Source organism: Gopherus flavomarginatus, chromosome 3, assembly GCF_025201925.1.
Source record: "Gopherus flavomarginatus isolate rGopFla2 chromosome 3, rGopFla2.mat.asm, whole genome shotgun sequence".
Lineage (NCBI taxonomy): Eukaryota > Metazoa > Chordata > Testudines > Testudinidae > Gopherus > Gopherus flavomarginatus.
The window spans coordinates 198,028,794-198,056,066 of record NC_066619.1 but is presented as its reverse complement, the minus strand read 5'-3'; the positions used below and the strand labels follow the sequence as shown (position 1 = coordinate 198,056,066).

Genomic DNA, 27,273 nt, shown 5'->3' with positions numbered 1-27,273 from the left:
GCGTGGACATCTTCAGAGAACTATCCACGATGACGCCAAGATCTTTTTCCTGACTCGTTGTTGCTAAATTAGCCCCCATCATATTGTATATATAGTTGGGGTTATTTTTTGCAATGTGCATTACTTTACATTTATCCACATTAAATTTCATTTGCCATTTTGTTGCCCAATCACTTAGTTTTGTGAGGTTTATGGCCTCTTTTCACCACCAGAGCAGCACAAAGGGGCTACAGTGAGGGCGTATATTCAGGAAGATAATCTGCTAGTAGATCAACCTCAAAGAAAGAAATTTCAGAGTTTAAATGAGTCTTAGTGGCACTTCAACACAGCACGTGCTTTTCTATTGTGTTTGGCATGAGATTCATGGTATCGTATGCCTCCTGTGTTTCTGTTTACTGAATTTTCATCTCTCTTATGATTCTAAAAGGGTAACTTTATAGGAAATGTGGGGCTCTCCCTTCTTATTAGCCCTGAAACATATGCTTTTTGATTAGCCTTTGAATGTGGGCAAGACATCCAGCACTGGGGCTTTTTTCCCAGTGCTTCCTATTCATCTGTACACTCTGCCAGTAGTAGGTTTTTTATTAATATTTAGAAAGTTTGCCTCCAGCAGTACTAAAATGTGCATCAGAGAACAACAGTTGTTTACTGTGTTTGAACTGAAGAATCTCACCCAGGAGATCTCATTCACTTGAAGTTTACATCTCTCAATCTCGACTTGCAAAAAGAGATCGATGAATAACAATTGTCATTTCAGAGTTGCACCTCTCCAATTATTTATTTGGTTGCGTGTCTTGCCAGATGTACACTTAATTGGATCAGACACTAAAACCAGATTGCAGGTTTTTAATGACAGCAAGCTCATACCGCTTTATAATAATAAAAAAATGCTACAAACACCCAGCTGTAAAATGATTATAACACAAGAGCCTTCCCAACTCTCTCTCTCTCCACCAAAATGGTTAAAGTTTATTTATCTACTTTAAGAAACTACCTTATACTCAGCAGTTAGCTGACAAGTTACCCTTGGGGAGATCCAAGTTTGGACATGACTCAAGAGCCCTTTATCCCAAGCGGGCAGAGGCTACAAATGTCACCTATAGTAAAGAGTGTTGAAGATGTCGTTGAGTCTCTGTGGAAGTATCACATCTACATGTGCTGCTCTCAATGCACTGTCTGGTAGCCAGTCTCAGCTGCTGGCTTCAGACGCTTCTGGAACTGTGGATGCAAGGATTTTAAAAAAAAAACACACTTTGAAAAAGTAGTGGCCCTGTTACAAGGGGAGTTGCTGGGAGCTTGGAAAGGGATAACTTCAGAACTGCAGGTTGCACAACTCCCACCACCATCCTAATTCTCTGCATTTTAGTGTGGAAAATAGACATAGGACATTAATTCTCTCTCCTGTGGATAAGAACATAAGAATGGCTCAGTATCCTGTCTGCCAACAGTTGCCAATGCCAGGTGCCCCGGAGGCAGTGAACCGAACAGGTAATGATCAAGTGATCTCTCTCCTGCCATCCATCTCCACCCTCTGACAAACAGAGGCTAGGGACACCATTCCTTACCCATCCTGGCTAATAGCCATTAATGGACTTAACTCCATGAATTTATCCAGTTCTCTTTTAAACCCTGTTATAGTCCTAGATAGATGAATAGAGGACTGTTGGCTCCAAAGTTCCTGCCCAAGTGATGGGGAAAGTAAATCTTATCCTTTGTTCTCCAAAAAAAGCTGAAAAGTTGTGGCCAGTGTTTTCAGATTCTGATATCTGGCATTTCCATGGCCTAAAAACAGTAAAAGGAAGGAGGGAGAGAAGAAGATGTTTAGTTTAAGCATCCGTGTTTTCGCTTGCCTTGATGCATAAGGAGGGAATCACTGTGGGTTTCATTTCTTGCATGCACTCAAATACAATAGGAATAATGTATAAGTATTTCCATAATGTCTATTTTAATATATTAAATGAAATTCACTTAGCCAAAACTTTGATGCCTTCACAGATCCTGGCATCTGCTGTGCTGAAGAGAATAATTGTGTTCAAGGGAACAGCAAATTAATAAAACTTTCAATCTGTAGGATATTGTCTGTCTCTCTGTGCATCCTTCCATTTATCACCATAATATCTGAGGCACTGACGTGGCTCTGTTCCATAAAAGTATACTAGAAATATAGACAAAAAAGAGTGTTTCTGCAGTCACTGAGTACACAAATCTCAATAGCTTTCATGTTAGTAATGAAGTACAAGACAAACCTCTGAGTGTGCACTGAATGTATTGTCTGTGTGAACTATGACTTGATATACAGGCAGTAAAACGTCTCTGAAGTAGACCAAGAGCAGCTACACCATTGCCATGCATGTACCTAGGTCCCATTGTAGAGATAAGCTAGCGTTTAAAATAAAATTTATGTCGGTTTGATTCATTCTTGAATGACCTGTTAATTAATTACTACTACAGCATTGTCAGATGAGCAAGGTGTTCCTGAGTCTAAAGCAACAGTCTTCAGTTGTTGGTGTTTAATGTTTCATTGTTAGCATTTGGTGAGATTGCTCAAGTCATTCATTAAACATCACTTCCAATCTGAAAACACCCATCGAAAAACCATAAATAGATCAAACAGCACATTCTCTCTTTCCTCTTTTACATTCTTATTTACTTAAATCTTTGATGGTCAAAGATGTACTGATTCTTGGTAGCTACATTTTACATCGCAGAGTCTAATTTCTGTGGTAATGTGAACACGGTGAACCAGTGACCTGAACAACTGAAAACTAAAATTAGTAAAAGCATGCCTAGGGCACTAGCTTTTCTCCATCTTTTCCTTTAGTGTTAGTGACAAAAGAAATATCTGTCTCATTCTTCATTAATCTTCCTTCTCTTCCTTCACCTTTATATGGGTGCGTCTACACTACGGGATTATTCCGATTTTACATAAACCGGTTTTGTAAAACAGATTGTATAAAGTCGAGTGCACGCGGCCACACTAAGCCCATTAATTCGGTGGTGTGCGTCCATGTATCGAGACTAGCGTCGATTTCCGGAGCGTTGCACTGTGGGTAACGATCCCGTAGCTATCCCATAGTTCCCGCAGTCTCCCCCACCCCTTGGTATTCTGGGTTGAGATCCCAGTGCCTGATGGGGCAAAAAACATTGTCGCAGGTGGTTCTGGGTACAACCTCACCCCTCCCTCCATGAAAGCGGCAGACAACCATTTCGCGCCTTTTTTCCTGGGTGAACTGTGCAAACGCCATAGCACAGCAAGCATGGACCCTGCTCAGATCAAGACTGCAATCGTGGATGTTGTAAACACCTCGCGCATTCTCATGCAGTCTCTGCTGAACCAGGACCTGCAAAGCCAGGCGAGGAGGCAACGGCTACGGCAGCACGGCGACGAGAGTGATGAGGACATGGACACAGAATTCTCTCAAACCGCAGGCCCCTGCACTTTGGAGATCATGCTGGTAATGGGGGAGGTTCTAGCCATTGAACACCGATTTTGGGCCCAGGAAACGAGCACAGACTGGTGGGACCGCATAGTTTTGCAGGTTTGGGACGATTCGCAGTGGCTGAGAAACTTTCGCATGCATAAGGGCAGTTTCATGGAACTTTATGACTTGCTTTCCCCTGCCCTGAAACGCCAGAATACCAAGATGAGAGCAGCCCTCACAGTTGAGAAGTGAGTGGCAATAGCCCTCTGGAAGCTTGCAACGCCAGACAGCTACCGGTCAGTCGGGAATCTATTTGGAGTGGGAAAATCTACTGTGGGGGCTGCTGTGATGCAAGTAGCCAAAGCAATCATTAAGCTGCTGCTACGAAAGGTTGTGACTCTGGGAAACGTGCAAGTCATAGTGGATGGCTTTGCTGCAATGGGATTCCCTAACTGTGGGGGGGCGATAGATGGAACCCATATCCCTATCTTGGCACCGGAGCACCAGGGCACCCAGTATGTAAACCACAAGGGGTACTTTTCAATGGTGCTGCAAGCACTGGTGGATCACAAGGGACGTTTCACCAACATCCACGTGGGATGGCCAGGAAGGGTTCATGACGCTCGCGTCTTCAGGAACACTATTCTGTTTAAACGGCTGCAGCAAGGGAATTACTTCCCAGACCAGAAAATAACAGTTGGGGATGTTGAAATGCTTGTAGTTATCCTGGGTGACCCAGCCTACCCCTTGATGCCATGGCTCATGAAGCCATACACAGGCACCCTGGACAGTAGTCAGGAGTTGTTCAACTACAGGCTGAGCAAGTGCAGAATGGTGGTAGAATGTGCATTTGGCCATTTAAAGGGACGCTGGCGCACATTACTGACTCGCTCAGACCTCAGCCAAACCAATGTCCCCATTGTTATTGCTGCTTGCTGTGTGCTCCACAATCTCTGTGAGAATAAGGGGGAGACCTTTATGGCGGGGTGGGAGGCTAAGGCAAATCACCTGGCAGCTGATTTCTCGCAGCCAGACACCAGGGCGATTAGAAGAGCACACCAGGAAGCGGTGCACATCAGAGAAGCTTTGAAAATGAGTTTCATCACAGGCCAGGGTACGGTGTGACTGCTGTGTTTGTTTCCCCTTCATGAACCCCCCCCCCTTGATTGACTCATTCCCTGTAAGCATCCCACCCTCCCCCTTCGATTACAGCTTGCTTAAGCAAATAAATTCACTGTCGTTTAAAAATCATGTATTCTTTATTAAGTCATTATAAAAAGAGGGAGAGAACTGACAGGGTAGCCCGGGTGTGGTTTGGGAGGAGGATAGGAGGGAAGGAAAAGGCCACTAAAAAATTTTCAAAGTAATAACAGCCTTTTGGTTGGGCTGTCCACGGGGGTGGAGTGGGCGGGCGCACGGATCCTCCCCGCACGCATTCTTACATGTCTGGGTGAGGAGGGTATGGAACATGGTGAGGGTGGTTACACAGGGGCTGCAGCAGCACTCTGTGACCCTGTTGCTGTTCCTGAAGCTCCACCAGACTTCGGAGGATATCAGTTTGATCACGCAGCAGCCCCAGCATTGCATCCCGCCACCGCTGATCTTCCTGCCTACGCCTCTGATCTTCCTGCTGCCACCTCTCATCTCGAGTGTCCCTCCTGTCCTCATGGTCACTGGCATCTTTCCTGTAATTTGATACCACGTCCTTCCACTCATTCAGATGAGCTCTTTCATTGTGGGTCACTTCCATGATTTCTGAGAACATTTCGTCTCTCCTCTTTTTTTTTCCGCTGCCTTATCTGAGATAGCCTTCGGGATGGAGTAGAGAGGCTTGAAAAATTTGCAGCTGCATGAGGGAGGGAAAAAAGGGAGAGAAGTATTTAAAAAGATACATTTTACAGAACAATGCTTATACTCTTTCATGGTGAACAACACTATTCACCTTACATAGCACATGTGATTTCACTACAAGGTCGCATTTTGCATCTTAATATTGAGTGCCTGCGGCTCTGGTGTTAGAGATCTCACAGACGCAGGTCCGTCCGGGCAGCAGAATTCAGCTTCCATGCGGCCATGGTAAGCCATTATCTTTCGGCTTCTGCAGCCTTCATATACACAGTGCCCTCCTTTCCCAAATACCAAACAAATCCCATTCAGTGCTGCTTCTTTCCTGTTAACATGCAGCAGCAGAAACCACCACCCCCGCCCTCCAATTCTCTGCGATGATCGCTTTACCCCTCCCCCCACCGCGTGGCAGGTATCATAGAAGATCACTGCTAAACACCCCCCTTCCCCCGCCACCACGTGGCTAGTAGCAGGGAAGATCCCTGCTAGCCAAACGTGAAAAAGCTTAGTGCCATTCCCCCCCCCCACTCCTCTCCCCCTGCTTGGCTACCTGCAAGGAAGGATTTCTTTTAAGCAACAGGCAAACAGCCCACTAGGAATGGCCATCTCTGTCCCCTTAATTAAATTCTGTAATTTCAACCAGGTTACCATGAACGATATCACTCTCCTGAGGATAACACAGCGAGATAAAGAACGGACGTTGCTTGAATGCCAGCAATCACCGGGACCATACGCAGCTAGGTTTTGTCATGCAGTGATACCAGATTACTTGCTACATGCATGGCATGGTCAAGTGTCCTACCATGGAGGACGGAATAAGGCTGCCCTGCCCAGAAACCTTCTGCAAAGGCTTTTGGAGTACCTCTAGGAGAGCTTCATGGAGATGTCCCTGGAGGATTTCCGCTCCATCCCCAGACATGTTAACAGACTTTTCCAATAACTGTACTGGCCGCAAATGCATCCCAAGTCCTCAGGGCAAATTAATCATTAAAAAAGCTTGCTTTTAAACCATGTTTTATATTTACAAAGATACACTCACCAGAGGTCGCTTCCATGGCTTCATTATCTGGGCTACTGGCTTGGGAGGGCTGGGAGGGTAATTCCGTCTGGGTGAGAAAAAGCTCCTGGCTGTTGGGGAGAACGGAGTGCTGTGTGCTCTCTGCAAGCTCGTCCTCCTCTTCCTCCTCCTCATCTTCCCCGTCCGCAGAATCCTCAGGCATGGCTGAGATTACCACCCCCACCTTGGAATCCACGGACAGGGGTGGGGTAGTGGTGGCGGACCCCCCTAGAATTGCATGCAGCTCAGCGTAGAAGTGGCATGTTTTCGGCCCTGCCCCGGACCTTCTGTTTGCTTCTTTGGTTTTCTGGTAGGCTTTTCTGAGCTCCTTAACTTTCACTCTGCACTGCACTGAGTCCCTGGTGTGGCTTCTGCATCATGGCCTTGGAAATTTTTTCAAATGTTTTTTCATTTTGTCTTTTGGAGCGGAGTTCTGTTAGCACGGAATCCTCTCCCCATACAGCGATCAGATCCAGTAACTCCCGTGCGGTCCATGCTGGAGCTCTTTTTCGATTCTCAGGAGACTGCATCGTTACCTGTGCTGATGAGCTCTGAGTGGTCACCTATGCTGAGCTCTCCACGCTGGCCAAATAGGAAATGAAATTCAAAAGTTCGCGGGGCTTTTCCTGTCTACCTGGCCAGTGCATCTGAGTTCAGATTGCTTCCCAGAGCGGTCACAGTGGTGCACTGTGGGATACCGCCCGGAGGCCAATACCGTCGATTTGCAGCCACACTAACCCTAATCCGAGATGGCAATACCGATTTCAGCGCTACTCCTCTCGTCAGGGAGGAGTACAGAAACCGGTTTAAAGAGCCCTTTATATCGATATAAAGGGCCTCGTGTGGACGGGTGCAGGGTTAAATTGGTTTAACGCTACTGAAATCGGTTTAAACGCGTAGTGTAGACCAGGCCAGTGTATCAAAGACCCATTGAATCTCTTGCAGCCAGTATGAATCTCACACAGACAGGACTGAATTTCAAAAAGTGATTCTCCTGCATCCCCAGGTAACTTTGGGGCCAATGTAATATGTTGACAGGGTACTCAGCAATTCATCTGTATCCCAGTAGTGCTGTGCTCCCAAAGGCAGTAACAGGCACCCAATCTCATGCTAGAGCCGTGTGAGCTCTATTTTGAATGCTCTAGTGTCATTGGCCTAGATTCACAAAGGTTCTTAGGCACCAAAGTCCCAGCTTTAGGCTCCACTGCTAGTCACAAAACTTCTGCTGAATCCTGTGGGTGCCTCTGAACGCACTCAGCACCTATGTTTTTGCAGTAAAAAGTTCTCTCTGCTCTTTTGTTTCTGCCTCTGGCCTCAACTTTGGGCACATATCTCCCATCTAAATCCCAGAGCAATTCACAAACCAAGGAGGACAAAAATTCACCTGCATAACTTGTGTGGGGCCTGATCTGGCTCTGCGCACACCTATCAGACCAGGCCCCTCAAGCAGGTTCACACAAGACAGCGAGGGTAATGGGAGAGGAGGGAGAGAGAGAGGACTTCCCTCACAACTTTTAGCCCAGTGGTTAGGGTATTCAACTGGGATATGGAAGACCCCCCGTTCAAATTCCCCCTGCAACTGATGAGGAGAAGGGATTTCAACAGGAAAACCACCTAGTATGTTGGCTTTTGTGACTGTCTCCCCATTTAGGCATTAACTCAGGCTTCGTGGATCAGAGTGTTGTTCCTGTGATTTTCCAGGCACATAAGTTAGGTGCCTCAGTGCTCAGTGTCATGACTCCTGAGTATCTTTGTGAATCTAGGCCATTGTCCTTTCTTCAATGCACAGCATGAAAGTAAAGTGTTTTTGTTCATTTGGATAAATGCAGGCCTGCCAAAACTTCCATCTGAAGGACTGTCCCCTGTTTGTGACTTTCTCATGTTGTCCCATTAAGCTCCTTTAATCTCTCACCTTTTTGTTGTGCAACTTCCTCCTTAGGCATTTTTTTCTTTTGCTGCTGCCTCAGTTTGTCCTTCCTCCCCATGTTGAAACTGAATTGAGATCTGAAAATGTATTCAGTTCCTCACCTCTTAAAATACTTTAAGCAAGGGATTCTTTGAGCATAATTTAGATGCTATCGAGAAGGCAGTGGCAAAATAACCCCAGCTGCACCTGGACTCTTCCTAGTCAGACTTCAGCCGTAGATATGGCATCAAAAAAGTGCTAATTGCGCAGATGAAGGCTCTTCTTATGCCAGTAGGCAGAGGGAAAACATCCACGTTAATACTTTTAGGTTGATCAGGCTACAGACCTGGGCATTGTTGATGGAACATAAGAACAGCCATACTGGATCAGACCAAAGGTCCATCTAGCCCAGTCTTCTGTCTTCTGACACTGGCCAGTGCCAGGTGCCCAGAGGGAATGAACAGAACAGGTAATCAAGTGATCCATCCCCTGTCATCTGTTCCCAGCTTCTAGCAAGCAGAGGCTAGGGACACCATCTTTTCCCATCCTGGCTAATAGCCATTGATGGACCTATCCTCCATTAATTTATCTAGTTCTTTTTTGAACCCTGTTATAGTCTTGGCCTCCACAACATCCTCTGGCAAAGAGTTCCATAGATTGACTGTGCCTTGTGTGAAGAAATACTTCCTTTTGTTTGTTTTAAACCTGCTGCCTATTAATTTCATTTGGTGACCCCTAGTTTTTGTGTTATAAGAAGGAGTAAATAACGCTTTCTTATTTACTTTCTTTCACACCAGTCATGATTTTATAGACCTCTAGCATATCCCCCCCTTAGTCATCTCTTTTGCAAGCTGAAAAGTCCCAATTTTATTAATCTCTCATATGGCAGACGCTCCCTACCCCTAGTCATTTTTGTTGCCCTTTTCTGAACCTTTTCCAATTCCAATATATCCTGTTTGAGTTGGGGCGACTGCATGTGCACACAGTATTCAAGATGTGGGCATACCAGGGATTTATATAGATATTTATATGATATTTTCTGTCCTATTAAGGCTACATTTTAGTCACTGGTATTTTTAGTACAAGTCATGGACAGGTCACAGGCAGTAAACAAAAATTCACAGCCTGTGACCTGTCCGTGACTTTTACTATATACCCCTAAATAAAACTTAGGCAGCAGACCACAGGCACTCTGTTGGGGGCAGTCAGGCATGCAGCAGGTGCTGCAGGAAGTGGCCTGGGACCCCTGCTGGTGCTGAGGGGGGAGGGTTGGCGGGGCTGGAAGGGACTCCCTTCCTGGCTCCACATGTCCCTTCAGCTCCTAGGCAGCGGAGGGGCCAGAGGGCTTCACGCCCTGCTCCTGCCACAAGCACTAGCTGCACAGCTCCTATTGGCCGGGAACCGCAGCAAATGGGAACTACGGGGGCGGGGCCTGTGGGCATGGGCAGCACGCAGTGCGGAGCCTCCTAGTCCCTCCTCTGCCTAGGAGCTGCAGTGGGACCATGCCAGTGGGAGCCAGGGAGCCTCCCACCCTGAAGTAAGTGCCTCCCTGCACACCCCAAGCCCCTGCCCCTAGCCTGAGCCTCCTCCCACTCACCCAAACTGATGCTGCTTCTGGCTCAGGGGATGCCCAGCTCAGGCATCCCCTAAGCCAGCACCAGCCGCTGCAGAAGTCACGGAGGTCACAGAAAGTTATGACTCTGTAACAGACTCACAGCCTTACTTTCTATCCCTTACTATCTACCCCTTTCTTAATGATTCCCAACATTCTGTTTGCTTTTTGACTGCTGCTGCACACTGAGTGGATGTTTTCAGAGAACTATCCACAATGACTCCAGGATCTTTCTTGAGTAGTAACAGCCAGTTTAGACCCCATCATTTTATACGTATAGTTGGGATTATGTTTTCCAATGTGTGTTACTTTGCATTTATGAACATTGAATTTAATCTGCCATTTTGTTGCGCAGTCACCCAGTTTTGAGAGATCCTTTTGTAACTCTTTGCAGTTCTTACAACATGCACAAGTAGGCAGAGAGCTGAATGTAGTTTTCAATGGTCAGCAAATAAAGAATGAGTCACACCTGGTCTAGGCATTATGTTAGATAGGACTCTCGCATATCGCTATCATTTTACAAAGACAATGACTAAGGTCAAAACAGACAACAGCCTGCTTGGAAAACTGGCCAGAACGACATGGGCGCCAACACCCAAACATTATGCACTTCAGCTTTCGTACTCTGTTACTCGGCAGTGAAGTACTGCGCTCCAGTATGGGCTAGCTCATCTCACACAAGGATGATCAATGTACAACTTAATTCCACCCAGTGTATTATTTCAGGCACACTTAAAGCTACTCCACCATGGTTACTAGTTCTCTGCAATATTGCTCCACCCAGTGTTCGCAGAGATGAAAGAGTAGCAAAGCTTATGACAAAATTGCATGATATGCCACATTACCATTAATACCATTAATTAGAGACTTCATTGATCCACCATATGGTTGTCTGCCCTCACGGCATCCATTGTAGCTAAGTTTACTGGGTGAGGGATTTATGGTAGAGGATGCGTGGCGAGCTTCATGGTCTGCAGAGAAAGTGACAAATAATTATCTTGTCTCTGACTCAACGTCAACCCAGGTTTGATTTACCATGAAGGCAGTAGAGCCTTCTCAACCAATTTCATTCATGGAATTTGTGCTGCAGCAGAATTTCAGTGGTTTAAGAGACAGTCCACTATGTCAGTGTGAGCAGGCACAAACCATGACACACATTCTTGAGGAATGCAAAATGACTTAACTTCCTGGAGGTCTTCATGCGCTGAACATTGTTGATAAGAATGGTATGGCTTGGCTTGAATGCATTGCATATGCCACATAATGAATAAATCAAAGTGGTGTGCAGTTTCAAAGTTTTAAAAAACAGTGGCCAGAAACCCCTTCTTCAATCTACAGCTAACCAGAAGTTGTGTTCCTTCCTTGAGGACACAGACCTAGCCATATTAATATGTCCTATGTCACCTCAAAGCTAAACTATTAGTGTGTTCTGTCTAGGATAAACATGAAAGCTCCATCTTGTACAACATGCAACGTCTCCTCTGAACAAGACAGACTGATCTCACTACATCACCAGTACACTGTGCTCAACAGCAGCTCCCCATCCAAGTCCTTGTCTGCTTTAACAGCTTTGTTCTCAACTTCCAAATCCTAAATAGGTTAGAACCTACTCATGTCCATGACTACCTTTCTGCACCCCTTTGAGAATACTGCCATAGCAGGGAAGATGTGGCTGGCAAAACCATTAGGGGAATTCTCAGAGGCTGTTTGGCAGTGTGTTCTTAGTGGCGGGATCTTATGAAACTCCCTGCTACTGGCAATCGAACTGCGCTGGTGTCTTCCCCGTCTCAGACAGATCCAAATACAAGACTCACCTCTCTGAACAGGTATTTCCTTCATAAAGAAGGCTGCTAAATGTCCTGGCATTCCTCCTTTTGTAATCAACTTCCAAAGTGATCCTGCAGAAAGACAGTATACCTTGGAAAGGGGCAGAGAAGCTATTATTCGTAACTCTATAATGTCTTATTTCTTGTATATGACACTTCGATACCGTGGTAATTGACTCACTAGAAATGTATTGACAAGTAGAATAGAATATTACAAATCCACAGACCAAGGACTGTATTCTAATTATTGTCATTGCTTTGGTGATATTTACTTTTTCCTCTGATCTTCTGAATGGCTTGTGTGTCCATACTTTCAGTGATATTCTCTTTCTGTTGTTCCCGATATGTTTTTCCGAGTAAAAATACTGCAATTTCTCATATGTGCAATGCACAAGTGATTTGGAATGTGGTTCAGTAATATAAGTGATAAAATTTTAGGATAAATGGTTTGGTATAGAGACATTTAAGGGGAAAAAACTGAACAATAAAGTAAATAAGTATAGCGGCTAGCAATAATTCGGGTTTGGGGGTGAAGGATAATAGCCTGTATTTTGGTAGCAATAAAATGTTATATTAAGTTCTCTCAAATCACAGCAGTACTTTAGAAAACAGCAAGTGATGAAATGCTGCTATGAGGAAGCTTCCAAATTCAGGGAGCATAAAATAAACACATTAAAATAGAAAAACTGAGCTCCAGTACTTACTGTTTTATCCTCTCCATCATGGGTATAGGATAAAAGAAAACTCTTACTTGCTTGTTAGAAGAAGAAAGCTCTTACTTGAAGTTCTTACTTGGCAGATGTCAGTTGAAAGCTCCGCTATGGAATATGCTGCAATGTCAAACTCTGTTGGGTAATTTTAGACAAATGTGTCATGTGTGACATGGAAATATGGCATGCTGTACATTAGTGATTTCCCAAGTGTTTGGATCAGGTAGTAATGTGCTGAGAAAGTGCTCTTTATCTATCCACACTGTGTACTTGTATAGCAGTGGGGAAATGCTTTTGGTAGAAATTACTTTAGTCAGAAAAAGAATCCATTTACAATATGTGCCTTCTAACATCTTTCAGACAATGCATTGTATTAAAGAGGCACCTTTTGATTAATGTTTTATAAACATTTTTCAGCATGACAGCTTAAAGTCCCTGTAAAATTGTAAATGCGTGCATAATGCTCACTTCCATAAAGTCAAATGCCATCTCATAAAGTCTGGTTGGATCCTGTCAGCCATGGTGACACAGAATCAGTACCTTGGAGCATTAAAATTAATTTGCTTCATTTATATGACTGCAATGATAGCTAGATGAAAAGAGCCCTATATTTAAATTTGCTTAAAAATATCTTCAAATCTTGTAGGACTTTTTTATTATTTTACAGTTAACTAAATGTAATGAAGTGCAGCATGGTATTTTCATAGGACCTTGTATAAAGGGAACTAGAAAATGTGAATGTAACAATGGAGGGAGAGAAAGGAAGTGAATAATGTGTGAGGTTACACTGGGTGCAAGGCTGGGGGAAGGGAAAATGGATTCCAGTTAGTTATTTGGGAACCAGTAGCCTTAGATCAGGGATGTCCAAACTACTATCTTGGGGCCAAATCAGCATAGGTGAGGGGAGCAAAAGAGCTTTTCTGGCACACCCACTCAGTCCCTTTGTGTTGTAGCTACCCCACTGTTGTTGCTGGCCATGTTAATAGTCATGGAGGTTGGGCAAACAGATTTTCTCCTACTCACATATCTACTCCACACATAGGTAACAAGCTGCCTTCTCCACTCTTTGAATCACCACAAACCAGGGTAGACACAAGCCCCACCATATTATTTATTAGATCCCTTCCACCAATTCACCAGTACAGCCTTGTGTAGCCACATACAACTGAAAGCAAACTTCCCACCCTTAACCCACTCTCTGGAGAGTGAGAAGGGAAGATCACCCCATCCTGAAATCCTGTATCCCCTGGTCTCTGCCTGCCACTTTCTTGTGCTTCTTTCTTGTCCTTTTAACTGTTCCCCAGCTGACTGGTTGATTGCTTTCATTAGCTGGTCAGCCTCTTGTCTAACTAAGCCATTGAGCATCCATCCCCCCTATTAATTCCACTCCAGGAGGGAAATAGCTGATACCTTTAGTGACCGGAGCACTGGGTCAGCTCTAGGCCCCTAGCACTGTATCACAACGTGCTTTAATGTTAGTAGTAAAAGAGTGGTGAAAGACATGGGAAAAGAGCAGAAACATCAGGAAAAAATGGGAATCCAGCGCCACAAGCCTGGCACTCCTCTCATAACACCCATTTACATGGGTGTTACACCTTGCCTTCAACAGAATTACACTTGATTCTCACTGCTGTAAGTAAGAGGAGAATTGGGACCCTCATGCAGCAGAAGAACACCGGTTAAAAGGGCAAGAGCTGAGAAAATGAAGAAAAGAGAGTATGCAGGAACAGAAAGGTTAGGTGAGGGAGAACATCAAGGGCCAGAAGAAGAAGAAAAGATAGCCCGTGAGAATACAGGAACCAAAGACTGAGACGGAACACAGGAACAATGAGAGCAGACAGGAGCGGGAAAACAAAGGAACAAGCCCAATGGAGCAAGAAACAGAGAAAATCTGGCTGGAAAGATGGTTAAGTGTTTAGATAATTATTTTTTCACCAGAAGTGATGACATTTTTTTGGACAATCTTTGGTGTTCCTCCTTTCTTCTTTTCATCTCCTGATCCTGTGAGGTGCTGTCTTCTCACCTAACTAGGCTCCATGGCTCCCTCTTTTCTTGGAGGTGAATGTGTTTGTCTCTGACCACATGTCTGTCAGAATATTTGGCCACCTCTGCTTTACGTCATGGAGATCATACAGTGAAGCCATAGCAGAGTCTAAAATCCCAGCAAAAAATAAAGGACAGGCCTGATTTCCTACCCTCTGATAGCAGTGTAAATCAGGACTGACCCCAGTGAAGTCAATCAGATTACACAAGTGTGAGGAAAAATCTGGTCCAGTGACTCTTAAGAAAAAACAAAACAACAAAACCCACCACCCAGAGCATACAGCAATATATGTCTGGGTACATATAACCACATTTAAACCATCCATAGGACTGCACATATATGCTAACAAGATCTAAGAAAAATGAGGTGAGAAACTCTTAAAGTATTTTGAGAAAACTTGAGAGGTGACTAACTGACCTTATTTTATTTTAATGTGTGTGCTCTGATGCTGTGCAAATTTATACTGAACTACTTTAGTCTTACTGTAGCTATCTTATTACATTAGAGTCAGTAGTAGCATGCTATAAGTGATGAGCAAAACAGGAGCGGACAGACCAAAATAAAGATAACCAGACCCTTTTTGCTTAGCACCTTCGTTCCTTGCTATCCATCTGAAAGATTTAAATTCATCCCCTTCACTTTACTGTTTTTGTTATGGCAGCACCTGCTCATGTCACTACTGTTTCAGTCAGTGTTTCTGTTATAACTTCAGTTAACAGCAGTTCACAACCTCGGCATAAAAAATACATTGCAGGCTGGAACTTCGCATACATCTTCGGCCCAGGAATGGAGATGAGGGCTCTCTTTGTTTTCTTGTTTGGTTTATATCATTTTAAAAAGAAACCAGAAGGGCAAAATAACATAACAGGTTTCCAATTTGAGTCTTTCTTCTCTTGTGCCTTAAAAATTATGTATTTTTTTCCCAATTAGGAGTTTGCAAGATTTTCTTACCTGGTATATGGTAACATCTTTGGATACTTCTATTTTATAAATGGCTTAGTTTTACATAGAACTACAGCTACAGTCCTATGGACTCTTACTGGCATCGAAGGCATTTTAAGTATTGTTTGGCACATTACACACAAACATTTGTGTTTATCATTTTTAAAAAAAATTAGGGAATAATTTTTAGCCAGTGAAAAGCCAGACTTCCAACACTTCGTTTTCACCATTACTGACATGAGTTCTGAGCATCCAATCTATGTTACTCCCCGATTCCATATTTAGTACAAACACTTAAAAGCTGGCAAAGGCTGGGTTTGCAGTAAACGGGAGCTGCATAAAAAATTAACAGGATTTTTTCTTAATTAATACACACCTGAAAATTTACTCCACCCCCAGTCAGCTTTTCCTGGTAAATTGTGGAACTTTACTCTAATTGCACATTAATAGCTCACAAAGAGCTACTGTTGTGACATGTATCTAAACAATCCATGATTAAGGATCACTTACTACCCAACAATCTAATTATATTGTCACACTAGTTATAATATTTTGTAGTTATGGATGGCAGCCTTCATTTTACTTCCCAGTTTTTACTAACTCATAACTTTCCCCCAAAAAATCAACTTTTAGGCTAACATTTCTTATGTTTGTTCTCACCCCAGGACTTCAAAGAACATGTCCATCACTTTGGATCTGGGACAGAATTGAGAGTCAGAGTTCTAGTTCTGCTTCTGCTGTTAGTTTCCTGTGTGACCTTAGGCTAGCCATTAAAGCTCTCTGTCTTCATTTCTCCATATGTAAATATGAAATAATGCAGCTTATTCACCTTTGTAGAGTACATTCAGATCTCTGGATAAATCTGGGCTATCTAAATGCTAAGTACAGTATTATTATTATCATCATCATCAAGTTGAATGTAGTATGCTCAGCAATTAAGACATTTTTCAGATTGCTTTCTTGTATTTAGAGGACCATACTTTTTTTTTATGCTTCAGGTTCTAAAGTTTGGGATGGCAAATTGTTATGCAATAAAACTGTTTTCAGTGTGCAAAAACAGCATGGTGGGCATGTGTAGCAAATGATACTTCTTTGCAATGCAAGTATCCAACATAGGAGTCTATCCAAATATAGTGTATTCACTAGCCCCAGAAAGCCCTTGAAAGATCTTTCATCCCTGCACCTTGGTGAGCTCTCATTCTGCTGCAGGTTACCATGAATCCTCCAGGCCTTTCAGAAGTCCAGCAGGACTCGCATTCTTTTGATTGAGATATGGCACAACAAAACCAATTTTAAAATGTCTCTCCCTTTTGGGTTGATGATAGACCCATAATGTTGTTTGAAGGTGTTTGTTTAATAATATTGGACCCAGTCCTGCAGACCCTTATTATGTTACTGGTTTTTTACTGGGAATACTCACATGAGTAAAGACTCCTAGTTATAAGTATGGTCTTGAAGGACTGGAACCAGTATTAGTAGTTTTATGTAAAGAAACTGATAATCTGGATTAAAAGGAGCTCCTGAGCCGAGGCACCATGAATAAGGATGAGTTCAGGCAGCATCTTTAGATCTGAGCATCATGCATGGAGCAGGATTAGCTGGAGCTGTGAATGTGGGACAAGTAGATTTTATGCTGCCTAACTAGGGAGGGAGACAGCTCTCGGTCTGAGAGGACAGTAAGAGGAAGAATTCACGAATGAAGGGGGAAGTTAGTGTTTTTTAGAAGTAGTAATTTTGGTGGATCCAAGCCCTCAGCTGGTGGGAGTGAAGAAGTGTCTCACCAGCTCAATAGTTACTCTCTGGCCAATTAAGGATCCTCATAGATGGACTTAGAAAGAAGATCTGTTCAGCTCACCTTGTCTGGAAGGATGAAGGCCAAGGTATGAGTCCCCTGGAGTGACATTTAAATCAAGGATAAAATGGGATGAATTCTCAAGGCTTCCCTAGGGAATAGCTGGTACTTTCATGTGTGATCCTCTCTATGGTCCAAACAAGGCACCGATAGGTTACGTGTTCTGTCTGCACCCCTGTTTGGTGGAGCGTAGTAATAATTTTCTTTGTCTTAAAAGCAACATTTTGAACAATGCTATGTTTGAAGTAAACACCTGGATAACATTCTATTTCATCTTTACACAAAATAATGTATTCTTTTAAATGGTAAGTAACCATGAAGTGCTTCTGAAAGGTGGTAGGCTGAGGTCTCAATGATATCCTGTATCTTTCTGTATCCACATGGCAGAGCACAGATAGCATCTGCCCAAGTTTCTGCACACTGCCCTGTCAATGAACCGCAACCATGGCCAGACCCACTACAGGGGGAGCATGTGGTTGATCCTCCAGTGACGTGTTCATGCCTTCATCTCTCTTTTTAGGCTACCATCAGTAGTGTTAATTCTGCAGATGATTTGTGTCATGTGGCCACTTGTCCACTGGGGATGGAGCTCATATCAGAAGCTCATTACACATAAATCATTGAATAGCCATCAGATGTTATCTCTTGCATTCTGTGCTAGACTTCTGTGGAGCTTTGCAGGTTTGGCTCATGGCAATTTGTCCAAACTTCTTGGGTTTGGTTCATTTAGACTCCCCCCATCCAGATGGTTCATGTTTCCTCCAAACTCGGCTAAGGTTTGCCAGCCTCTATAAACCCAAGTTTGGGTTTGTGATAAAAATTTCACCTATTCAGGTTTTGTAATGAAAGTTTCCCAGATCTCATCCCTCCCATCCTTTCCCTAGAGTTGAATCAGTGACCTGGAGGTGAAGAGTTTTGTGTTTTATTTCCAGCCCTATATGGAAAAACATTCCATAAAAAGAGATCCTCTCAGATTATATATATATTTTAAAACTTATTTTACAGAACAAGTATTTAAAAAGATACCTTGTTTTAGTATATAATGGCTGAGTCAGACAGAGACATACAAATTGATTATCTGTCAAGATTCTCCTTGGAAAAGTGTAATAGAAATGGCACTGTTGAGCTCAAATTAAGACTCCTAGGAAAAATGTCCTACATTCGGGACCTTACTTCCAGTCCTCCCAATCCCCAGCATCCTCTGTACTCTAACCATTTCCTAGTTCCCTGCTAACTACTTCAGCTGATTTGTTCTGCCCCATTAGTTCATTAGGACGTTTGTCTTCCTCCCTTTCTTGGAAAACTCATGGCCAGAATGAGAAGTGATATCTCACTAACAAATGACTGTTGGCTTTGACTGGCACTTGGCTCTACCTGAGCCATAAGCATCAACCAGAGCAGGGAAGGCTGATGATTGAACACTTCTCTATGGAAAGGGAGTGGGGCAGGAGTTTGTAGGTGCACAGTGCTCCCACACAGCTTGTAGGACTGGAGGAAGATTATGAATGGGAGCAAATGGGTAGGTTCATAGGGAACAAGTGAGAAAAATGGGGCTAGAGCAAAGGAGAGAAAAAAAAAAAGAATCCAAGACTCCCTCCAGCACCTGCACAATCACTCTCCATCAAGGTGCAAATCTGCATCAAACCTCTGGCTGGAGCTTGGCATCACTTCACTTAATTAGGGAACGTATGTTTGAAGCCTTTCTGGTATTTTAAGGCTGCCAGAGGAGGATGGGGTCCTCTTCAGTGGAGTTGGTGTGAATCACCTGGTTTTTTGCCTTTCACAAGATTCTCCTGTGTCTTCATTCTTGCAGAAATGTTCTTTTTGAAATCTTAGTAAAATGTAAAATGCTTTGCTGTGATCTTTGAAGTGAAAAGCAAAGTCAGAATCTTAAGTCTGCTGTCTTTGTGCCCACAGGGATTCCAATGCTGAAGATAGTATTTGCCGGCTATGAGCACCTATCTTTAATTTCCGTCCCCTTACTTATCTATCACCCAGCTCAGATTCTTCTTGGCAGTGTGTTGGTACCAACAATAAAATCTTGGATGGTTTCTAGACAGAAGGTAAGAAATTGCTCCCACATAATATTTATAATGCAGAGTACTATTTTTTTAATGTAAGAAAAAATAACAATAAGTAAATGTAACTCTGAAACCCTTCAGTGTTCTTGTAGATACTGGGCTAGGGTTCCTTTGTTCCTTTCTTGTTTTATGGTGTTGATATTCACAATAAGACTGAATTAAAACCCAGGATTCAGACATCCCAGATTTTTGAGAAGTTCAGATCCAGATCAGACCTCTGCAGCTGGCTTCTTGCTCTTTAGGCACCTGACTCAGAAAACACCCAGTAAGAAGGCCCTTGATAGATCTGAACTTTGCAGCATGAGCCAATCTCTATCAAATAAAGCTAGCTTTGGAATTTCTCTTCTGATGAGATTTCATATATATCATTTTAAGGTCCTGTGTATCTTCTGGGTTTTGTTGTTGTTTTGTTTTTAAATGAGAGCCCTGTATGCAATGAATTAAAATCATTCAGGACTAAAGCTTTCATTGTTTTCTAATATCATGTTGTCCTTTATACTTATGAAAGATATACAGATTACTCGGTGGATGAATGGTATTTCATGTCAAGTTTTAAAAACAAAAATATAGCATTGTCTGGTTCATAGGGCTGTAACATGATACAGAGATGTTTTTCATCTCTAACCCATGGGTCAAATTCAGTTTATTACAACAGTGATCGGTGCTATTACCATTTGACAGCTGTTCAGTGGTCCATGTGAAATAAGTTTAATGGTGTCTGTCCAGTTCCTAACATAGAAATATCAACACCAGGAAACAAATCCTCGTGATGGACACTAATTGGCACCTCTGGTTAGCAGAAATGACAAGGATTGAATGGGTATGGAGACTGGGAAACTCTCACCCATACAGGGAGTCCTTGTAAGTGAAAGTTGAGGTATGATTCAGCACAGTGTGGGAAAGCTTACACTGCCACTGCCTAAGTCTTCTCAATAGGCAGAGAAGAAAGCTGACTGAAATTTTCAGAATTTTAATTTTCAACAAAAATGTTGGGGTTGTTGAGTCAGCAGCCAGAGAGGACATCAGCTTCCAGTGCTATCAGTCCTATGCGTGCATCAAACTTGGAGGCTAAGATTTTCAAACTAGTGATTTGGGGGGCCTCCGGTTTTGGTTCCTAACTTGAGACACCTCAGACGGTCCCAATTTCCAGAGAGTGGATCCTCAACACGGTCTAAAAGTCGGGCCACTTTAATGGGCACCCAAAATCACTAGTCACTTTTAGAAATCACGGCCTAAAACTCAGATTAAAAATTTCATGCCCTGAAAATGCCCTTTCAGGCAGACTTTATCAATAAAAGTACAGTAGTCCTGATCTTCAGCTAAACTTGGATCTAACTTTGTGCTATTCCTGCAAAAAAGCCCAGTTAAACTGGCATAGCTGAGGATGATCACCACACTGCTCGTGTATCACCTCACTCCTTCCTGTGGCCAGGATAGGGAGTATGGCTGGAGCTAATCTGCACATCTGTGATCCCCACTTGTAGTGTAAAGGCCCTTTCAGGCTGTTGGCAGTTGTTGCAAGTTACAGTAGCCATCAGGGATGGTACAAGATTGAGGGAGAGCAAAAGTGATTTAGAACCACCATTGCACCCTCCTTCGGAGCTGCACCAAGCACTAGTTTCTTATTCATTAAGCACCAAACAAGTCATCTACTCAAACTATAATAGTGCAATAAAGATATTTTGAGAAACTGTCATTCTGCTGCACCAATATATTTCATTTGGTCTCCTAGGTTATTCACATGAATATTATTTTAATTATTTTTTTTTTAAATCAATGAAGTTTTTGGTACAGATGCAGTAATTACAATAGAACTGAATGTTGTGACTGGATAATGGTCTCCTGCTTTGAAAATAAACATGTCATCATCACCTTGATGATTATTTTCTATAAACACCTTGGCTTCACTTTGGCATTTCTCTTGCAGTGGGAGACGGTTATCCAGTCACAGTTCTCAGTTCCCCTGACATTCTTCTTAATTATGATAGTACATGTGATCTGCTTGTATGAAATTGAATTTAAATATTTAGAGGTTCATCTACAGTAGGATATTTCTAGCTTGTAAATATGGCAGCAAAATCTGCCAAACTACAAAGTAAAAGAAATTGTTACCCAAACGAAATGTGAAATTGTCTCTCTCCCCTGAACTCCTTGGTATATAATATCCAAGAGTACAGTTTCTAATGGCCACATTTTGGCAGTCTTTAAATGCTGGTGGTTGTTGGGAGACATTACATATGCCCAGTTTATTTTTAAGGATTTTTTACATTGGTTTTAAATAGCATCTTCCAAGGAGCTTTTACAGGCTTGAAAATATATAAAACTAAAGGACAAATATTTGCAATACAAAGACTCACCAAATCACATCTCTCAAAATATAATTCACTTATTTAATCAACCCACCCCAAATAACAGTCTCCATCCTCATACCAACTTACATCTGTTAAAGTACCCCTTCAGGATAAGCCCAGGAAAAAGCATGACTATTCCCTGATAAGGGTCAGCAAATCTAGTCTCTCTAAGACCTATAGGAGTTGTGAGTTAACTTCCAGAATTCAGAACTTCTCTTAGAAAATGTCCTGTCCTTCCTCCCCCGCCCCACCTTTTATAAAACAATGGGCTATTAGGACTAGCACCATCCCGGATAGAAATTGCAGACTTATACCACAGGAAAGAGCTGGCCTCTCAAGTAATCAGGTCATTTAAAGCTTTTTTTGAACACTTTATTTTTCACCTAGAAGCTAATTGGAAGCTTGTATAGATCACAGAGCACTGGTGTAATGTGCCATAGGACGAACTACTTAATAAATAGAAATCCACATTAAGTGCCACGTAGGGTGGTGCATTGCAGCAATTTTATCTCCGCAGGACAGAGGCATGGATAAATAAAATAGGGTCTCGCTCAAAAAAGAAGCCATGCTTCTCTGTTCAGATGCTACTACCTGAGCATCTAGGAGCAGCTATGGTCTAACACTGTAAGTCGGAGGACAAACCGCTACGTGTACTCCCTAAATCAAGAGGCCTCACCCCGCCAACCTACAGGCACTATTTCCCCGTTGTATGAGTTGAGCCTCAGCTAGACATGGAATAATTTGCTCAACTTGGGTCATGCATCATGGCAATGTAGAGTTGGTGATGTCAGCATATTGGCAGCAACTAGTCATGTAAAAGTACTTAATGGGATGGTTGACAAGCTGTAGGAACTGATACAGACATTAAATGTATTTAAAACTACTGTGTGAGACACCTCAGGACTGATAACCTATTTGCTTATTGTTACCATCTGGGACTTCTTGGAAAGGAAGCAATGATATTCGATCACCCATCAATGCAACTGGTACAATTTCTGTACTATAATCAGGCCTGAAACCAGATGATCAGAAGTCAAGGGAATACGAGGACTCCAGATATTTTCTGAGTAGCCTCTCCTTAAGCTTCTCAACAACCTGTCCCAAAAGGAATTTAAAACAGGCCAATAATTAGATTATCTGCCTCACAAGATGGTTCCTTGAGCAGAGCCTACCAGTTGCTATCTTAAGGATAGCTAAGACTCAGCCCATCAGCAGAAATGCTTTGACATTCTTCTCCAACAGCTCCAGTGCTCTCCTGCTGGGCTTTGCCACTCATGAAGGAGACAGGTACTAGTCAAAAGTTGTAATACTAAACTCCCCAGCACCTCAGTGAATGACAGTGACTGAAAAGTAAGTAGAGGGGAGTTTGCATTTGCCCCCTCCAGGTGCTGCTCTGCCTCCACAGGGGCACATAGCTCAGTTTGGAGCCAAGTGATTTTATCATCCAGGTAAGATGAAAATCCTTCACGGCAAGAAAAACTTGACTCTGCAACTGAGTGGAAACGACTTAGAACCTTTCAGTTATAAACTGTAATAAAGCTGGATAATATGGCTTCTCAGAGGCACCTGGAAATACACTGAAACCTTTACACCCACTAAAATAAAAGCTTGCCTTGTATTTGGTTATATTCTTTAGCAACGCAATAAATGACTGTTTTGTTTCATGTTTGAAGGCACTGAAGTTAACAAGACAGCCCAAAGCACCGGTGAAGGTATAACAATGGAAGGAGTCCGTGTTTCAGTGAATGTATATATGTACTATACTGTACACACACAGATAATTGAGAAGACTGGTATTTGTGAATGTTGCTTTAGCGCATATTTTATTTTTATATCTATATTAAAAAAGATATATCTGTTTAAGTGCCTTAAAAATGCATTTTTGGCAAAAGCATTGTTTCCAGAAGCCACTTTGTTAGTTACTGCAAGAGATTGTACAGTATTTTGTAGTCATTTAGTTTTTATTTTTCTAACAGAACAAATTATCATAATTAAAAGCTGTGTTCCCTTCATCACCTCTCATTTGAAGCTAGGATGCACCACCTGTAAGTTAGTGTTTTAAACTAGCTAAAATGACCCAGGGCACATCCCTGTGCTGGCTAACTTTAGAGCAGTGCTTTCTGAAGTTCTGTTCAAGATTAACTTGAATTTCTTATGTGATTCTCTTATCCTCCCTAGTCATATGACTGTGACATGCCTTTTTCTTCTGAGTTTGTGTACACTCAGCATGGGGCCATCCATTGGGTAGGAGCTGAGAAGCATAAATTATTTGCATTTGTTGACACAGTTGTCTAGACATTCCTTCAAAGTTAATGGTTTCTCAAGAAATTTCTTTCAGTTCCGTATTATGATATCGTGGCATTGTAGATCTTAAGTGCATCATAAGTGTCTTCAAAGAAATGGTCTGGTGCTTGAGTTATGAGTGAAATATTTGCGTTTTGCAGCTAAGAGGGTTTTTTATTATTTATCCAAGGTGAACAGAAATTGTTTTTTTTTTCCTATTCTTTCTTCCAAATGCAACACAGAGATTTGCAGTGACAGAATTTAGTTGCTCTGTTTTAAATAGAATCTTTACCATAGTAAAAGCAAAACTAAGTTATATATTGCCATGTTAATAAACCTCTTGAGAACAAGAAAGTTGACAGTTTTTTTCTCTAACTGAGAAGGTTATAAGCAAATTAAGAAGGAAGCTTCTAACAACAAGAACATTATCATGGTTAATTTGACAATCAAATGCAAATATTTTCTTTTAAAATATAGATTTTTTTTTTAATAAACAGAGAAAAGGGACCAGGGATACATGTATGCCCAGAAAGAAAGGAGTACAGGTATATAGTTGAACACACAACAACAAGCACTTTATTCAAAACGTCAAGCAATTAGAATGGGTGCATTAACATGGACTCCAAGATGTACCTATCTGCTAGAATTGTGGTGGTGACTTCCATTAAAAAATAAAAGGGAAAAAAAGTAAACTTCGAACAGTAAAATAGATAAAAGTACAGAGTTCAGAGGTATCCTGCATGTCACTATTCCCCTTGCACTCAATTGCATTGCAAGTACTCACTGCAAACACAAAGGGGAAGATCCTCAGTTTGTCTCTGCCATAGCTCCATTGAGCTATGAACATTTATACCAGCTGATGATCTGTCCTAAGATGCCTGGGATACATGTCCCCATGTGTTGGTCAAATTATTTTTAGCTGTATCTCTCCTGTTATTCTTGGTTTAACATAAGAAGATTCCATTCGGTGCCAAGCAGAGATGCCTTGTGTTAGTAGAGGTCTCTAGTAGGCTGCTCCATTGCCATTGAGATTAAAATATCAGACGTTATTATTACTGGTTGTCAGTGATGTGTTTTGAAATCATCAGTCCCTAATTATAAAACTTGCAAGCAACAAAGATCCTGCAAGGTGTTGACGTCCTCAGTTTCCATTGACTAGAGTTGACCCAATGAAACGAAACACGAATGAGAGTTCAGAGTGCTCAGTGCTTTGCAAGACTGAGCCTGTATTGTCTAAGCTTCTTTTCAGCTGCAAAGAATGCACAGAGCAGTGGCCAGTGAGCTCAAAGATGTTTTTGACAAGTGTGCCTTTAGAAGTGTGCTCAAACCCAGTTACGAAAGTAGATCAAACGTAAGTTTTTAGCTCCAAATAATAAGCGTTTTCAATAAAGTGGCTCCATATGCATCAAAATTCGTTTGCCTAATGCTTAAGAACACTGGGAGCAGCCAAGGGTTGGCTAAAGGGCACAGTTCCATTCTAACTTTTTTGTTTTGTTTCCATGAATCTGTCTGTGAACCCTCAAAGTATAAAAAGGCCTGATCCAGCTCCAATTGAGATCAGTGAATCTTTCCATTGGCTTTAATAAACGTTGAATCAGGCCCAAAGACAGCATGAGTTTGTGGTTGACTGTTATAAATTATTAAAAGAATTCTAGCACACACAGTTGCTTTTTCCCCCTTCATTGGTTGTGTCTTGTCTAAACAGTCAATACACTGCTAATATTCCAACTGATCTACCTCTCTGTACTGAATCTAATGCCTTCAGTACATGCAACAACTAGTTTAGATTCCACTGAAAATGTCTGTCTTTGTTATAATTTTACTGTGTTAAAAATATTCTTAAGACTATTTTCCAGATAATTTTGTTAGATCCTTTAGTGTAATTAGTGATGGTTTAGAGCAGCCTAAATGGTATGTTTATTCCTGTTTTTACATAAATTAATGTTGGATGTATTGTTTTGAACGAGATATAAAGCAAATCTGAAATACATTTTTAAATCCATACTTAGTGGAACTTAATTATTCATATCCAAAATATTCTGTTATGTTTAAAGATGGTTAAGCTGTTCATTTTATGCCTTCAATTACGCTTACATGTCTTTATAAAAGGAACACATGGGACTTAGTTTTGTTAATGTGAAATTAGGGGAAAGACAAACTTCCTTATCTGAGTCTGTGTTTGGGGTGCGGGGTTGTAAGTTGAAGTTTCATTCTTTTATCAGTGAATTTTCTGCATGTTCCTTTTTAAAAAAAAAAAGTGTGAACAATTTTTAAAATATTTTACTAATTAAATTGAAAAAAGTTCTTTGTCTAGAGACAGTCTTTTTCTTGTTGATATAAATAACTTCAAAGACCTGTTTTTATGTAGCAGAAAAGGTGAGAGCCAAGCAGAGGATATGGCAAGTTGTAGTCAGATTTAAAGAAATTAATTTAACATAGTACTGTTTTATAAATAGAGGATTCGAAAATTTTCTGAATGTTTCTGGCCTTGGCTTCAAATTTATTGGGAGAAATACAGCAGTTTATATTCAGACTAAAACTCCTTTTGATATAAATGATATTTTTGGACTATGTTTAGGACTTCAGGATTCTGCTCACTCATTAATGCCTTACATTCTGCATATCTGAGGTTCCATATATTACTGTCAATGCAAACAAAAAAAATCACACATTGTATTGTCAACTCTACGTATCAAAAGTTAACAGAACAGCTAATCATCTCTTATGTGTTGGAATAAACAAAGCTCCAAAGCTAAAAGAGTATAATGGCCTACGTAGTATGTTCAAGTCAAATAATTTTCTAATTCTTTTGAAATCCTGACCCACTACTTTTTTGGTTTTTGTACTTTCTGTGTCAGTTGCTTAGTTTGTGCGGCACACAGGCTAAAAGAGCAGCAGTCCCAGCAGAGACTGATGACTTGTATCCATCCACAGAAGAGAAACAGAGGAATTCAGCAGTTTGGTTTCACAAAAATACAGTTGTATAAATTATTCTGGTGAACAGGGAAAGAGGAAACCTTTGTAGTATGCTCCCTAATCACAATTTTCACCTTCAGTTGTACGTGTGCATGATTTTATGCAGGAGTAGAATAGAAAGCAGGATAAAAAATTGTGTGTATACATACATACATACATACATACATACCTGTGTATGTGTTTATGCATACATCTCTGGAGAGAAATAAGTCCAAAATATGTAAATGTTTGCAAGTGATGTGTGGAAGAATTTTCTTTTTTTGATGTTATTCTGGCATTAAAAAATGAAATACAAAAAACACTGGATTGCATTTCGTATTGAATCATAATCTACAGAATTATATCAGACTATCACAGTATCATACT

The 27,273-nt window shown here is 41.7% G+C and overlaps 1 protein-coding gene across 6 annotated transcripts in view; it reads left to right on the top strand.

The window, feature by feature from the left end:
* Window positions 1–27,054, top strand: part of SLC10A7 (solute carrier family 10 member 7) — a 205,101-nt gene extending 178,047 nt beyond the window's left edge. For 3 of the 6 annotated variants that reach the window (XM_050946545.1, XM_050946544.1, XM_050946547.1), the window contains one exon: window positions 23,322–26,244. In XM_050946545.1, the coding sequence (XP_050802502.1) occupies window positions 23,322–23,710 (389 nt within the window). In that variant the 3' untranslated portion in view covers window positions 23,711–26,244. Of the gene's footprint in view, window positions 1–19,133; window positions 19,280–23,321; window positions 26,245–26,789 lie in introns of those variants that run through there. The other 3 variants (XM_050946543.1, XM_050946548.1, XM_050946546.1) reach the window with 3 other exon arrangements.
* The last annotated feature ends 219 nt before the right edge of the window (window positions 27,055–27,273 follow it).